The following is a 16,695-nucleotide window of genomic DNA, read 5'->3' as shown; positions in this document are numbered from 1 at the left end:
CGATCATACAGCTACAACAGCACCACCAGCAGCGCCTCAGGTGAAATGATCATACAGCTACAACAGCACCGCCATCAGTGCCTCAGGTGAAATGATCATTCAGCTATAACAGCACCGCCAGCAGTGCCTCAGGTGAAATTATCATACAGCAACTACAGCTCTGCCAGCAGTACCTTGGGCGAAACGATCATACAGCTTCAACAGCACCGCCATCAGCGCCTCCGGTGAAACGATCCTACAGCTCCAGCAGCACCTCAGGCGAAACTATCTTTCAGCTACAACAGCACCGCCAGCAGTGCCTTAGGTGAAACAATCATACAGCTTCAACAGCAGCGCCTCACATAAAATGATCATTCCGCTACAGCAGCAACACCACCACAGCAGAGCCTCAGGTGAACGATCACACAGTTAACAACCGCTCCACCTAGACCTCAGCGGAAGGGCCCGCAGCCAGGGGAAGCCGTGGCCTAATGGTTAGAGGGTTGGACTCCCAATCGAAGGGTTGTGAGTTCTAGTCTCGGGCCGGACGGAATTGTGGGTGGGGGGAGTGCATGTACAGTTCTCTCTCCACCTTCAATACCATGACTTAGGTGCCCTTGAGCAAGGCATCGAACCACCAACTGCTCCCCGGGCGCCGCAGCATAAATGGCTGCCCACTGCTCCGGGTGTGTGCTCACAGTGTGTGTGTGTTCACTGCTCTGTGTGTGTGCATTTCGGATGGGTTAAATGCATAGCACAAATTCTGAGTATGGGTCACCATACTTGGCTCAATGTCACTTCACTCACTCACTCACTCAATCTGCACCACCTCAGCAGCGCCTCAAGTGGACGAACATGCTCCAACAACAGCATTGTTACCTTATTCAGGCTAAGATTAGTCAGTGAGAGCACACAATCCTAAGTGCATGTGTAACACTGCTGACTGTTTCTATAGCAACCAGAAAGCTTCTAATAGCAACTCCAGTGACATGCAGTGTTTGGCTCTTTCATTCAGAAGGTGGGGCTTCCTGTGATTAAGCGACCTATTGAGCATTGCATGTTCTTTACTGTTGCTCACACAGACCAGCCGGTCTTCTTCAACCTCCAATAACATTTCCAAACCTCTTTCCATTTCAACCCCTCCCTGCATCTTGCAACACACCCCACTCACAAACATCCTTTCATCCCAACATCCCTTCTTCCACCCTTCCTCTCTCCCTACCTTCCCTACCTCCTCCCCCCTCCTATCCTCTCATCCCAACATCCCTTCTTCCACCCTTCCTCTCTCCCTACCTTCCCTACCTCCTCCCCCTCCTATCCTCTCATCCCAACATCCCTTCTTCCACCCTTCCTCTCTCCCTACCTTCCCTACCTCCTCCCCCTCCTATCCTCTCATCCCAACATCCCTTCTTCCCCCTTCCTCTTTCCCTACCCCCTCCCCCTCCCATACCCTCTCATCCTCAACCCCTCCCCCACTCAAGACATCCTTTCATCCCATCATCCTTTCTTCAGCCACTGTCAGGGCCGCCTCTCTTCTACAGGCGCCTCCACATCTGTGCATTCCGTGATGGAGCCACGTGAGAAACTCCTGCTCTCATAACCCTATGATACCAGCAGGCTGACTTGCAAAGCACCTCCGCACTCCTATCAAGAACCTGACATAGTCGACAGGCCACTAGCTAGAAGAGCTGTATACGGATGCAATACCCTATGTAGACTTCAGCAGTTAATATGGTGGTTCAGTTCCTACAATTCACAGTCAAGAGCAGTCTCCACAGCATTATGAAATGTGTCCCATAGTCATAATATAACATCCTTGGGGGTTTGAATAGTCCGATTCTACTCATCTGCTCAGACGATGCAGTAGAAATTGGAAACATAAACAAGGGACGATTATGTTTGGCAGTTATGCAATTCATGCATAGGCCAACTTAATCTACTCAACAACAACTCCTCCGAGCAACTCATATACCATGACTCCTTAATCTCGTAAACCGACTCTCGTCTCGTTTCCCATTCCAGAAGTTAGACTTGGCTCCGGAATAAATCATGCATCTCTCGCCGGTCATACCACTGACCAAACACCAAATAGGCTTCCCAAGAAGCGATTCTTAATCGCCTTGCTCCAAGCATGATCTTCACGATACCTCTCCGGCCGGAACTGTCTCAAAGCTTCCTTCCCATCAACTGACCCACTGTATATCTTCAACTTAACATCTCACTCTCATTCCTTCCTCAGATCCCCACATGCATTTAAACCTACTTGAGGGATCAACTATTCCTTCGAATAACCACTGGCTGCGATTGCCCAGCTTCTCTCTTTCCAACACATTCATATTTAAAGGCTTTTGAAAAACAGAAACCCACGTTAACCATCTAACGCCTGAACTAATCAGCCTTTGCATCCTCTCCGTACGAACAGGCTTACTGGGCTCACATATCTCAACTCTTCCCAACTTTGGGGGTCCTCATTGTCTGGCCTAAATATACGCTAGAGACGGTACCCCCACCCTGAGTCTCCCTGAGCCATCAATTCAAGATTCCCTGATCAACCTGACCATCATCCCATTCCCTCGACCCCTTCATCCTCTTTCTACTCTTCCCCAGTTGCATAGCTGGTTTGTGGTGTGGTCCTAGCTAGTGAAATGGGGTTAAGTGAGGTTAACTAAAGTTCGGGAGCAGGGCCACGCCTCAAACAATCACCTGACTTCCAAACCTCCATATATACCGGGCCACCTCACACCACTCTGCTAGTCTCGTTCTCGAGAACCCACCCTTCCCTCCCTTTCTCATCCATTCAACCAACCTTATCCCACATTATATTTCTATCAGGTTTTATCAGGGGGTCCTCCATTGTCTGGCCTAAATATACGCTAGAGACGGTACCCCCACCCTGAGTCTCCCTGAGCCATCAATTCAAGATTCCCTGATCAACCTGACCATCATCCCATTCCCTCGACCCCTTCATCCTCTTTCTACTCTTCCCCAGTTGCATAGCTGGTTTGTGGCGTGGTCCTAGCTAGTGAACTGTATTGTGGATCTATTGTCATGGTTGACATTGTTTTGTTAATGAGATTACACTGTAGAACGCTCAACTGCAAATTTCCCATAATTACCATAATTTGATGGTGTCAATACTGCATATTACAACATTACTAAAATTACACCCAAGTTTCATGACAATTACTTTAGTTCTGTTATTATATTATTTCACAGCTAAAATGTCCAAGTTTATTATAATTTGAATCTACCTGTATTAAATATATGCAATATAGATTTAAAGATATCAAATAAACACATAAATAACATTTTGAAAATAAGTTTATATTTTTGTTTTCAACAATTTATTCAAAACACCAACAATCGACTTAAAATGAGTTTAAATATAAAATCAACATGTGAGCCAATTAAAAAAAAACAGCTAAATACTAAATACTAAATTCCCAGGCATTTGTTTTTTAAATAATGCCATAGATAGTTTTTCTTTATTAATTCATGTCTGTTAATATGTTCAATCAAATGAAGTAGACACATAATGAAAACAGTGTTGTGCATAGAGATATAGATAGAGTATTGCTGAGACAGGTGGCCACAGCTTCAGCATTATATGCAATGACCAGCAATGATGTTTTGTCAAATAATGACTGACAAATGTGAAAATGTGTTCAGTAAAATTGAAATACTGTAATACTTTAAGCATTGAAAAAAAATGAATTGCTTTAATGTACAGTACTGTTATTCATAGTATTACATACATTTTGTCTTGTTAGTTTTGTGTGTTAGTGTCAGAATTAATGGTTAATGTGTTCATTACTGCAACTTTCTTATCGAATTTAAGTGAGTGAGTTTTATTTAGAAATAGCAGAGACCTGAAGCCACCTCACTAAAGCAGTGTGGATAGTAAATATTTTTTGATTACAGCTTGTAGGCAGTGGAGACAAAGAAAAAGGCTACTCTGTAGGACAGTGTCAAACAGGTCAACTGCATGGAGCCTAGAATCTGTTTAACAGAAAAAAATAAAAAAGATTTCAGGACTAGTTATTCAGATACCAGAACAAACAATGTAACAGTCACGAGAGCAAAACTCACTTTAGGGACTCCAGTTTGCAATTTGTATCTTCCAGTAGATCGGACAAGAATTTCACTGAGTTTCCAGGTTTATTTAAGCTTAGGTTTAGTTCTCTCAGGTGTAAGGGGTTTGATCTCAGAGCTGAAGCAAGAGCAAAACAACCTTCCTCTCCGATACTGCATTTACACAACCTACAAAGAGAAGAAATAAGAAAGGATGTGGTGGCTGATTTGTGTATGTATATATATATATATATATATATATATATATATATATATATATATATATATATATATATGTGTGTCAATGTCTTTACAGCTCTTTCATACTTTTCATTCTTCTTCTCTGTTTATCAAAGGAATAGTAAACTTCAAAATTTGTCATCGTTTACAAGATATTTGTTCATCTTCAAAACACAAAACACACGTCTTTGCCCTTTTACTGGAAGTTCATTCACCTAAAAATGTAATGCTTCAAAAAGTTATTATAATCATAAAATATTATAACTTAGTTATATTATAACTTATCAATCATCTATTATAAAACCTAAGTAACCTTCCTTGCTTCACTTGTGAAGACAGACCTATTTGGTACTGCAGAAATTCAATCATGCTTGTTTGTCACATGAACAAACCTCTTTGGTTCCCTATTGATACTTCACTCGTACTTCGTCTGCAAAGACGTATGAGGAAAACTCCTTTTTCTCTGAATACTGGAGCCTTTTCAGTAACACCGTGTAACTGCACGGCCATTGGTTTGTGCATGACTCATGCTTGGGCGGTGCTCACACTGAAGCTGCACTCACCAAGAGGGAATGTCCTCATTGCTTTACTGCTTGGCCAGATGCTATCCATTCGCTAAACGCCAGGGAACACAGCCCAAGGTAGTGCTGGACCCAGCACATCAGGCATCATCCTGATCTGTGGGACAGAAGAGGAGGGGGGATAGCCTCAATGTCGCCGGACTACATCCCAAGCAGCCGCTGTTGTGCATACAAGCAGCCCATTCACTTACGGGTGCTGACAGCAATGTGTTTGTGGTATATACTACCATTCAAATAGCGCCCACAAAACCCATCGCTGTTACAGCAGGAAAAATAAAGTGCAACAATTTTCAAAAAGAGTGAAAATTTCCTCTTCTGCTTATCACAAGCAGCAGGCTCCCACGAGGCACTCGAACCAATCCAATCCATTGGCACACAGGCCATGAAAGGAGCAGAAATGGTTCCTTTAGCTCAGAGTGAGTAAGGCTTCTATAGCCGATACTTCCTTGTGCCCCAAAAGGATGGTGGTCTAAGGCCATTCTCAATCTCAGGCACCTGAAAAGTGCCCTAATGAGATGGCCATTCAGGATGATTACATTGATACAGATACCCTCGCAAGTATGCCCAGGGGATTGGTTCTCAAATGAGGTTGGTAGTCACTGCAGAATGTGCACTGGCCATTCAGCAGCCATTGGAGCCATTGGGCTCTTGATGGAAGCCTGCAGACTTCCCAGAGAGCGCCCTAAACTCAATCTCTCCAGCTAGAGCACCATCTATGGGACGCCTCTACGCAACATATCTTTGATATTGTCGTTCCTGCAAAGGTGTTGGATAAGGGACGTTCTCCTTCCATGCTCAAGGTCTATAGCTGGCCAGTCGGTTGGGAGGATCAATCTTGACGTTCGTTTTTTAACGGGGTCCTGCCCATGGTCTCGAGGGCTCTAAAGAGTCCTCCCTTTGAGCTGCTATAGTGTGTTGACCTTCAACCCCTGATGCTAAAAAAAGATCTGTTACTGACAGTAGCATCAGTGAAGCTTATGGGAGATCTGCAGGTGCTCCCGGTGAGCCCCAACTGCCTCGAATTTCGAGCCAACAACCCCAGGGTCATCCTAAAGCCGAGGCATGCTAATGTAAAGTGCTCTAAACTCTGTTCAGAGCACAGGTTATAGCTCTATCAGTGCTTCCTCATTCGGAGCAAGACCCAAAGCTGAGTTTACTTTGCCCCATTAGGGACATTCCGGCCCATTCAGGCAGTTGAAACATCTTTTTATATATGCTTTGTTGACATCAAGGGTCTCCAGTCACAAAGCAGAGACTTTCCAAATGGATAATTGATACTATCGTGCTAGCTTACTCATCTTTGGGCCTACAATGCCCCATGGGAGTAAGAGCCCACTCAACAAGAGGTGTCGCCTCTTCCTGGGCTTGGTCTAGCGGTGTTTCGATTGTAGAGATTTGTGTGGAGGCCGGCTTAGCCTAGCTGTGCAATTTACCAGGTTCTATCATCTGGATGTCCCCGGCCTTACAGGCCTGGATTCTTTCTGCATAATGGTCTCACTTTTGCTATACGGTAAAGCCAGTGCTTCAGGCGTTTGTCTTCTTTACTGTACATTTTTGGTCCTCACTGAGTTACGAGGCCGTACGAAAATCTCTTGGAATGATTTTTCAGTTGAGAAAAAGGAGTTTTCCCCATAACGTCTTAACAGGAGTACTCGCTCCAGTATCTTAATGAACCAAGGTTACATTAGTAAAGTACATTATTGCATGTCAAGAAAGCATGGCTGAGATTCTGTTGACAATATTTAATGTTCTCTTTGTGCAGTATTTTTGTTGATCAGTGTTTACATGTGAATAAAAAAAATGATCATGATCCTTCTCACTTAATTAATACTGATAAGGTTTACTTTTGGTAAAATTGACTTTCAATAGAGGGAAAGAAATCTGTCAGACTTCATTATAATTATTTTCATTTTTGTTTATAAGATTTTTGTTTATAAGATGAACAAGAGTTTTATGGATTTGGAATAGCATGACGGTAACAGATGTCATAATTTTCCTTTTTGAGTCAACTTAGTATATGAATGCAGCTTATGTAATAGCACAGTGTATACAGCTCACTTCAGTTTCTCTAGTTTACACTGTGGGTCCTCCAGTAGATTAGATATCATCTTAATTCCTGAGTCTTGAGGTTTGTTGGAGCTGAGATCCAACTCTTTTATGTGTGAGGGGTTTAATCTTAAAGCTGAAGCCAGAGCAGAACAACTTTCCTCTCCAATACTGCAGTTACACAACCTGCAAAAAGAAGGAAAAAAAAGAAAAGGAAAACTTTGTAATGTAGTGGCTGGTCTGTATAATAAGAAAATACTCATGTCTTTAGCACTCTATTTCACAATGTTTTCATTTTCTGTTACTTAATTAGACTTCACCACAAACACCTTTATTTATTAAGTATATTAATTCAGTTTATGTGCTAGTTTAATAGTGCTCACTTCAGTTTCTCCAGTTTACACTGTGGATCCTCCAGAAGATTAGAGAGCAGCTTTATTCCTGAATCTTGAGGGTTGTTTGAACTGAGATCAAACTCTCTCAGGTACGATGGGTTTGATCTCAGAGCTAAAGCCAGATAACCAGAGCCTTCTTCTCCAATACTACAGTTAGACAGTCTGCATAACAAAAAATAATTAAGTTGAATTAGTTGACACTGATGTAAGTTGTTCAGAACACATAGCTCTAAATGAAACAACTGTTTTCAAAGAAATGCTTGCAGAAGCAACTGTCAATTTTTTTGTATAAATAAAAAGAAAAGTAGATAAAATAGAAAAAGAAGAGAGAGTGTAAGTGTAGAAGTAATGTGAAGCATTATATAAATAAATATATAATTAAAGGTTATTTGACTTAATAAATAACCATCCAATGAATATTAACACATATATTATATATGCAATATATATATATATATATATGCAATTAGGAGGTGCTTTTATCCAAAGCAACTTAAAAGAGTAACATAATCAATTATCCACAGAGTCAACAATATTCATAAGAAACACGGTAGATGATATTTGATTTGATTTCATAAAAGTATACTCACCCTACTTTTATGCAATCTAGCTATAGTTTTTCTCTTTTGTATAACTGTTACACTCACTGTACTGTCTTCAGTTTACTATATGGCTCCTTCAGTAGATCACCTTCACTCCTGAGTCTCCTAGTTCATTCTCACTCAGATCTAGTTCTCTCAGGTGTGAGGGGTTTGATCTCAGAGCTGCTACCAGAAGAGCAAATCCTTCTCCTCTAATGCTGCTCTTAAACAACCTGAAAAGAGAAAACATTTCACCTACAAGCACAATGTGTCTAATGCTGTACTTTTACCCAAAATTACATTTTTACATTTTGTGTCTAAACCCTTTTTTTGTTGTTTTTGTTGCTCCCTCTTAAACGGTCTATAACCAGCAATGCTTGTGCATCAATTGTTAAAGGACAAAGACATAAAAACACACTTCTTTGGTGTCATAGTTAATTTTGTAGTCAAAATCAAAATGACATATCCTTCTCAAGCAAATCCTGTGTAGCACTGCCGACAACTTCCATAACCTGAATTAAGCATGTTGATGGGTGTGCTCTTACTACCGCTTTGGTTGATGTGTGTGCACACTCTTCCTGGAGAAGTACCCATAAAAGAAATTCCGCCCAATATGATGTTATACAGGGACATATTTGGAAAAAAGAAAACTTCCCAAAAATTATAAGAACCTTGAAGGAGTTTGTTTGCCACAGAAATAATCTATCACTTGTTCAGTTTATTTATTTATGTATTTTTTGGAGACTTTAGTCATGTTTAGCTTGACAATGAAACTCTTTGACAGTATAAATAAATCACAATGCATGAAATGGCATTAGACATACCCTTTAACAATTACAGAAAGAATTTCAGAATTGTGAATATCAAAAACTTACTTTAGTTTCTCTAGTTTGCAGTTTTTATTGTCCAGTAGATGAGAGAGCTTCTTTACTCCTGAATTTTCTGGTTTATTCATACCCAGGTTCAGTTCTCTAATGTGTGAGGGGTTTGATGTTAGAGCTGAAGCCAAAGCAGCAAAACCTTCCTCTCCAATACTGCAGTTACAAAGGCTGTAGAAAGAAAGATATCAAATAGATTAATATTTAAAAACATAAGGAATAACATGTTTTTTTTTGTTTCTATGCTTATTAAATAAGACATATAATTTTGTATTAGAATAAAATGTTAAAATAACCTCACATTGATATTCAAACAGCAAAAATGTGTTTCATAAAATCAGGTTTTATTATCAGGTAAATGCATCTAATTGGGATGATTAGATAGAAGTGAAATCTAAAGGCATATAAGTATTAATTTCATACTGATAGAGACTAATATTCCATATGGTAATGGCACTCACTGTAGTTTGACCAGTTGACATTGTGGATCCTCCAGGAAGCCAGAGAGCAGGTTTACTCCTGGGTCTCCAAGTGTATTGTCACCGAGATTCAGTTTTCTGAAGTGTGAGAGATTTGTTCTCAGAGCTGAAGCCAAAGCAGCACAACCATTCTCTGTAATACAGCAGTTTGACAACCTGCAAAAAAATAACTTTTTGAGACTCTCCATAACTAAATTATAATGTTGTTTTGCTTGTATACCTCTCCAAAATATTATATCACTACAAAATGTGAGATAGCATACTGTAATGTCTCCAGTTTACACTGTGGACTCTTCAGTCCAGTACAGAGCAGTTTCACTCCTGAATCCTTCAGGTTGTTGTTGCTCATGTCCAAATCTGCCAGACTTGAGGAGTTTGAACTAATGACTGAGGCCAGTGCTGAACAGCTCTTCTCTGTCAGATTAGAATCACACAGGCTGTGAGAGATAAAGGAAATGTTTCATTGGATCAGCAAAGGTAACAATGTGCCATCTTACAGTATGCTAGTTTTGATGTAAAATTTAGTTTGTATGTTAATAAGGAGCAGTACATCTCTTTCATCAACTCTGGCACTGCATCTCATCATATTCATTTTCCTTCTCTTTATCATCTACTTTAACTTCCCCTACTCCTTTCCCAGTTGCACTCAGTTACCCTACAATCTACCTTTGGTTTACAGGTTTACATGATGCTTTGTTGTCCTGTTTATTTATCCTATTAATATATTCAAATTGTATATATGCATTATTGAATACATTACACACATTAATACTTAAAAAATGCAATTCATACACACAGTCACTTAAATATGCCTTATCTAAAATTGGCATGTTTTTAAATTTATGAATTACAATTAATTTAGTAGAGTAAAAAACATCAAGATGATACAAACTGTCCTGCACTTAGCACTTATAAAACATATTTTGTTAGATTGTAGTTCCCTTAATCCCTACGCCATACCTGAATTTAAACCTTACTATTTCAAAGCAGTGTATAAGGAGTTTACTGAGGCAATTAATTGTTAATTAAGTTGTAATTAATAGTTAGCTAATAGATATAATTTGGCCCCAAACGGAAGTGTGACTAAACTAAATATTTACACCACATAATTTTTAGAGTCAATAATTATACTCTTTTTTTTTTCAAATGGTATACAAGTTCTTCCAAAGTATAGGAACCCATCATGAATACAAATAATGTAATTCTAAGATTTACATACATTTACTAATTCTAAGATTTACACAAATACTCACTTAGCTTTTCTAGAAGCTTTTACTACTGGCAGCAGTCTCAGAAGACATTCTTCTGATTGATCATATTTACTCAGCTTAAACTCATCCAGCTCATTTTCTGAGTTCAGCAACACAAACCCCAGAGCTGACCACTGAGCAGGAGAGAGTTTGAATGCAGAGAGACCACTGGGACCTGTTTCCTTTAGGTATGCTTGGACTTCCTGCACTAGAGAATGATCATTCAGCTCATTCAGGCAGTGGAACAGATTGATTGATTTCTCTGGAGAGAGATTATCCTTGATTTTCTCCTTGAGATATTTAATGATTTTGTGTTTGTTTATTAGGCATATATTCCCTGTATGTGTCAGTAGGCCTTGTAAGAGACGCTGATTTGACTCCAGTGAGAGGCCCAGAAGGAAGCGAACGTAAAGGTCCAGGTGTCCATTGTCACTTTGCAAGGCTCTGTCAACTTCTCTTTTTAGCAAATCAGTCATTGTGGAGCTAAATAGTTTAAAATGCTTGGTAGGTTTTAGGATTAAGGAAAGAAACTTGAATAAAGCAGCAAGAAACTCATGAAAGCTGAGATGTACAAAGCTGTACACCTTTCCCAGGTACAGTCCAAACTCTTCTCTGAAGATCTGGGTGCACAATCCTGAATACACTGACACTTCTCTGACATCAATACCACACTCTCTGAGGTCTTCCTCATAGAAGATCAGGTTCCCTTTTTCTAGCTGTTGAAAAGCAAGTCTTCCCAGGGAAAATATATTCTCTGTTGTCTGCTGAAGATCTATATCAACGTTTTCTTGGTATTTCTGGATTCTTTGTTTGATCTGATAAACTAGAAAATGTGTGAACATTTGAGTGAGAGTCTTGGGGATCTCTGCACTCTCTGCTTCACTCAGCATCCTCTCTAAAACAGTGGCTGAAATCCAGCAGAAGACTGGGATGTGGCACATGATGTAGAGGCTCCTTGAAGATTTAATGTGTGTGATGATTCTGCTGGCCAGACTCTGATCACTGACTCTCTTCCTGAAATACTCATCCTTCTGAGGGTCATTGAACCCTCGTACTTCGGTGACTTTGTCAACACACTCAGGAGGGATCTGACTGGCTGCTGCTGGTCGAGAGGTGATCCAGAGGAGAGCAGATGGAAGCAGATTCCCCTTAATGAGGTTCGTCAGGAGAACATCCACTGAGGCTGACTCTGTTACATCATATAAAATGTCATTGTTCTGGAAATCTAGTGGAAGTCGACACTCATCAAGACCATCAAATATGAACATAATTTTATAGTCATCAAAATTGGGTAATCTCAGATCTGTGAAAAACTGATAGAGAAGCTCCATCAGACTAGTATTTTTCTCCTTCATCAAATTGAGCTCTCTGAAGGGAAGTGGAAATATGTAGTGGATGTCTTGATTAGTGATTCCTTCTGCCCAGTCCATAATGAGCTTCTGCACAACGATCGTTTTTCCAATTCCAGCAACTCCTTTAGTCAGTACAGATCTGATGGGTTTGTTTTGTCCAGGTAAGGCTTTAAAAATGTCATTGCATTTGATTGGTGCTTCCGGTGTCTCTGGTGTCCAGGATGTTGTCTCAATCTGTCTCACCTCATGTTGAAATCTGATCTCTCCACTCCCTCCTTCTGTGATATAGAGCTCTGTGTAGATCTCATGCAGAAGAGTTGTTTTACCATGCAGTGAAATTCCTTCATGAATTTTACAAAAATTTGCCCTCAGATTGGATTTTAGTACGTGTTGACCCATGGGGGTCAGTTCTGGTAGACAGAACGGCATTCAGTCATGTTTGGCAATTAAAGCATCATGTACTTTGAGGCCCTAATTTTCATTTACATTTAAGAATTTTATCCAAGTGACTTAAATTTTATGCAAGGTGCATATTTTATCAGTTCATCCATCAGTGTCATGATGTACTATTTGAGGTACAGAAATCCCTGTTTACTAAAGACATTCTTAAATCAAACAATATAATTTTTGTTGTGTTAAAGCATTTTATCAATGCAAATAGATTAAAATACACATTCAAGGAGATATATCAAGCCTGAAAGGCAATTGAGAAAATGTTTTTTTCATATCACAGGAGTAAAATGGGTTTAGAATAGGATTTCTTACACTCTTTAAGGTAGAACAGATATAATTGTTTTATGGCCCAGAGCTCTTACTGGTCAGTAATGTGTTAGCGAGGTCTGTCTGGTTCATCTTCCTCAAGACGTGCAATGTGATCTTCAGAACCCCATCTCTGACATCGGACTGACCTTCATCATCCTCTTCATCTTTCTCAGAGAATTGTGGGTAATCTGGGCTCAGCATTTTCTTAAACTTCTTCAGTTCATTTTTAATCAGAGATATGACTGTGCGCTTAAGCATCTGAAATCAGTGTTTAAAGAACATCACATGAGTTTAAATGTGTTTGTGTTAATGACTCAAATGTATCTACACCCACACACAATAACCATAATAAAAGCAGATAAGTTTATCTACCATAAAACAGACAAATACATACCTTAAAGACTGCATTCTTGTGTTTTTTACTTGTGGAGTGAGGCACATAATGACTGTCACTGTAGTACATCAGAAATATTTTATCAATATATACACTGCATGTTAAAAACTTTTCATTTAATTTTCTACTATGTACTGTCTTTACAGGTGCCCTGTATAAATGTACCTAATAAATAATATATTCATTAGACTACATATAATCTATATACGCTTTACACCTGCCATGAACATGCATTTTAAATCCAGATTTACGTCAGTTAATTATTATGTGATTATTATGTAACCACTTTACATTGTACTTTTCATAGCACAATTCAAATAATCATCAGATTTGGTTTGAGTTAAACCAGTTCAATACCTGCTAGACCTGTTTAACCATGATACTGACCTCTTTTCAGCAAAAGAGTTTCTCTCTTTGAAATTAATATCAGGATTCCTTGACTGGTCACTCTTTAAAGACACACCACTACGGTCAGTTTGGGATGATTTCTTCTGAATTGAACTGGTGTATACAAATATTTTGTCAGATTATGAATTCCCATAATAAATTGTCATCCAAAGGTAATGTATTGTAAAGCATTCTTTAAAAATTAACCACTGTTATTATTTAATGAGGGAAAAGCTATTTCGTGAAGAGTTATTGGATCATGTTGATAGTAAATTCTCTTCACCTGTGGTTTCTCCAATAGGACTTAATACATCCACTTATAATTCATTGGGAGAAAAAAAAACACTACTCCTACCAGCATTTGTTTGCAGTTGACACTTACTTTTTGTTTACATTTTGAGTCTGAAATAAATGTAGGACTCTGAATATATTACTTAACTTTACATGTATCAACCAGTATTCTAACCTCTTTGAAGATTTTGTTTTATATTTCAGTGAAAGTCTAAATCTGGAGGTCATGTTTCCTTGTTAACAGGACTGCATGCCTGCAAACATAATCGTTGTGTAAAAATGAATCAGACAAATGATCTACAAAATGAACAATGAAGTAGTATAGTTACAATGTCAAACTCACCTCTGCTTTAACAGTCCTTAGCAGAAAGCTATATAATTATATTTAGTTTGAGCTTGCAAGTTGTTCAGTGCTCACACCAAATAAATTTGGACTGTTTTGTTTCTCAATACTACTTTTTTTTTTTTTTTTTTGATCACGGGAATAAAAAAATGTCTACCTGCACTTTCATTTCTGCATAAAAGGAGGAAGTTCAAACCAACCATTATAGAGTTTACACAAGAGGTAAAGTCCACAAAGATGACAACAGCATCCACCCACTTTAATATTTTTAACACCATCAACCAAACCAACCAGATATAAGATGAATGAACATACAATACTTTGAAGCAAAGTTGTTATAACCTTTATCTAACATGACAACTATTTTAGTAAGCTTAGTTTACTAAAACAATCACATGATCTTCATACTTAATCACGTGGTTCAACTAATTTCTTCTTTCATTCCCACTCTTAACTTCTAACTTCCTCTGTTCACTCTTGTTCTGAGTATATCTATTTTTTTATTTTATTTTGAGTGACATGATCAGTGTTAGCTGGCATACTTTAAAACAACAATTACAATATTATCACACTCCTAGCTCAAATGACTATGTAACAGGAACTAGCCTCAAAATTATTTTGTGAGTGGATAATGTGAATAAAACCCTTGCAATGTTAAACAAAAACGGATATTTCAAAACCAATAGATAAATATACATATTGCTGGTCTGAATTTACCTTTAAAATAACTTACATTACATATACTATCTATGTTTCCTCTCTGTAAAGCATGATCATTTTATGATCTTAATATATAATAATAATTAACACATCATTAGAGCCTCAGAACTGCTATTCACCATTAAAAAAACTGCTTGACTGAACAATGTTTTTATTAACTATTGTGTTTTTGGTAAAAGTTCTATTACAAAGCTCTGTTATTGCATTTTTACTAGTAAGAAGTAAATTAGAGAGATACCATAGAACCATAACTGCAGCTACATTTAGCTGGTTTTTGGCTGAGACGAGGACTGATTGAATTGCTTTTTTTTCTCTAAAACTTTAATGTGCATCTTTATTACATCAACATAACAAAAGATGTGATCACAAAACAAGCACGACCAAAACAAATACGACCATTTTAGTCATAGTCTGGAGCCCTGCCTCATGCCAGTGAGGGCCCACCTCGAAACGCTGGATCTGAAAGGTGCCAACTTTAAAATCCCTCCTTCTCAGAAAAGATTAAAAGATTATGTTCAAGACAAATAAGTGTACTAAGTTGTTGTTGTTTTGTGCTTAGCTAAGCTACATGTGCTAAGTTGTGTTGCTTCTACTGTAAATGCTCTAAGAGCTAAAGCTGCTAAGCTTAGTTGTTCTAAAGAGAAACAAGAAAGTTCTGCAAGAAGTGGATTTGGGGAGTTTGGAAACTGCAACAACGACCACAAGCTTAGTGCCCCTCCATCTTCTGCAACAACTTCAGAATTGTCTCATCAGATTTTTTTTTTTCTGTGTGTTTGTTCCAGGTGTCTAAATGTTCTGTACAGATTTCTGAACCTTTATCTTCAAGGCTCATCTGTCTGCATACTTCCAGACCAAGGACTTTCTTTGTGCTCAGGAGTTCATCGTTCAAAAGTGCTTTATGTTCAAATATCAGTCTTTCCTAACCTATTTCCAGAGACCGTTGGCATTAGTGTGTATTGTCAGTTTATGATTATCTAATTTGCATCGGATTTTATATAATTAAGTCAAGTTAATAACAAATAATCTCTCAATTTATTTGTTGAATCAAGAATAATATTTACCTTATTAATTCCAGGAAACGCTCAGGTTACTAATGTAACCTTGTTTCCCTGAGATAAGTGAACAAGTGTTGCATTTTCTTGATGATCTATGGGGAAAACTCCTGTTTTACTCTGATACAGAAGTCTAATCTGTTCACGTTTGTGTAGCTGCATAAATCAGAATGGGCAGGGCTGCATGCTATGTAAGCCAGCTCAGAGCACCATCTTATCTGAATCACTCGACTGAAGCAACAGTCACCAATTTACTTGCAGCTTATATCACAGTAACACAGTGTTCGCTCCATTATCTCAGGGAACCAAGGTTACGTTAGTAACAGGAGCATCTCCTATCAAAAGGTAACTCTCGTTGCATCGTCTTTTCAACCAAAGGGTTTTATCTCACTGTGACATAACTACATTACATGCAATCATTACAGTGCTTCTCAAACTATATACCACCAGTGGTAACATGTGCAGCATGACTCTGGGGGGGAATTTAGTGAGCTTCAAAATAGCTTATATTATATGACATTTGTCTAAGTTTCTTTTGTGTCCTTTCTGAAACATGGACATGTAATGCAACTCTATGAAACGAGGCACCAGAAATAAAAATAAATAAATATATATTTGGAGTACGAATTAATATATTTGATTTGCTCTCAGGTCGTAACTTAAACTGAATCTCCAAAACCTTTACCTAAAATGATTACACACACACACACGTACACAAACACACACGCACACACACACACACACACACTAGGGACTTTATGGAGAGTGTATATACATGTTTATAGGTTTAACCGTTTTTATTTCATTAATTAAGTGAAATCATCAACATTACTTACTACCTTCCAGCAACACTACATTCAGTGAAGGTAAAATAGAAAAAAAAAAAAAAAAACA

The 16,695-nt window shown here is 38.5% G+C and overlaps 1 protein-coding gene across 1 annotated transcript; it reads right to left on the bottom strand.

The window, feature by feature from the left end:
* Positions 1–2,855: 2,855 nt before the first annotated feature.
* On the bottom strand, positions 2,856–14,142 carry LOC127945073 (NLR family CARD domain-containing protein 3-like). The gene is given in 15 exon segments (XM_052541628.1): positions 2,856–3,971; positions 4,069–4,239; positions 6,930–7,103; positions 7,301–7,474; positions 7,960–7,996; positions 7,999–8,126; positions 8,769–8,942; positions 9,233–9,406; positions 9,514–9,687; positions 10,504–12,262; positions 12,668–12,872; positions 13,009–13,066; positions 13,396–13,509; positions 13,862–13,940; positions 14,030–14,142. Coding segments are annotated over 14 exon segments (3,504 nt in total). The 5' UTR covers positions 13,915–13,940; positions 14,030–14,142; the 3' UTR covers positions 2,856–3,862.
* Positions 14,143–16,695: the final 2,553 nt, after the last annotated feature.

The sequence above is a fragment of the Carassius gibelio genome, chromosome A23, assembly GCF_023724105.1.
Source record: "Carassius gibelio isolate Cgi1373 ecotype wild population from Czech Republic chromosome A23, carGib1.2-hapl.c, whole genome shotgun sequence".
Taxonomy (NCBI): Eukaryota; Metazoa; Chordata; class Actinopteri; order Cypriniformes; family Cyprinidae; genus Carassius; species Carassius gibelio.
Note: the sequence above shows the minus strand (reverse complement) of the source record. Positions and strands in the feature narration are given on the sequence as shown.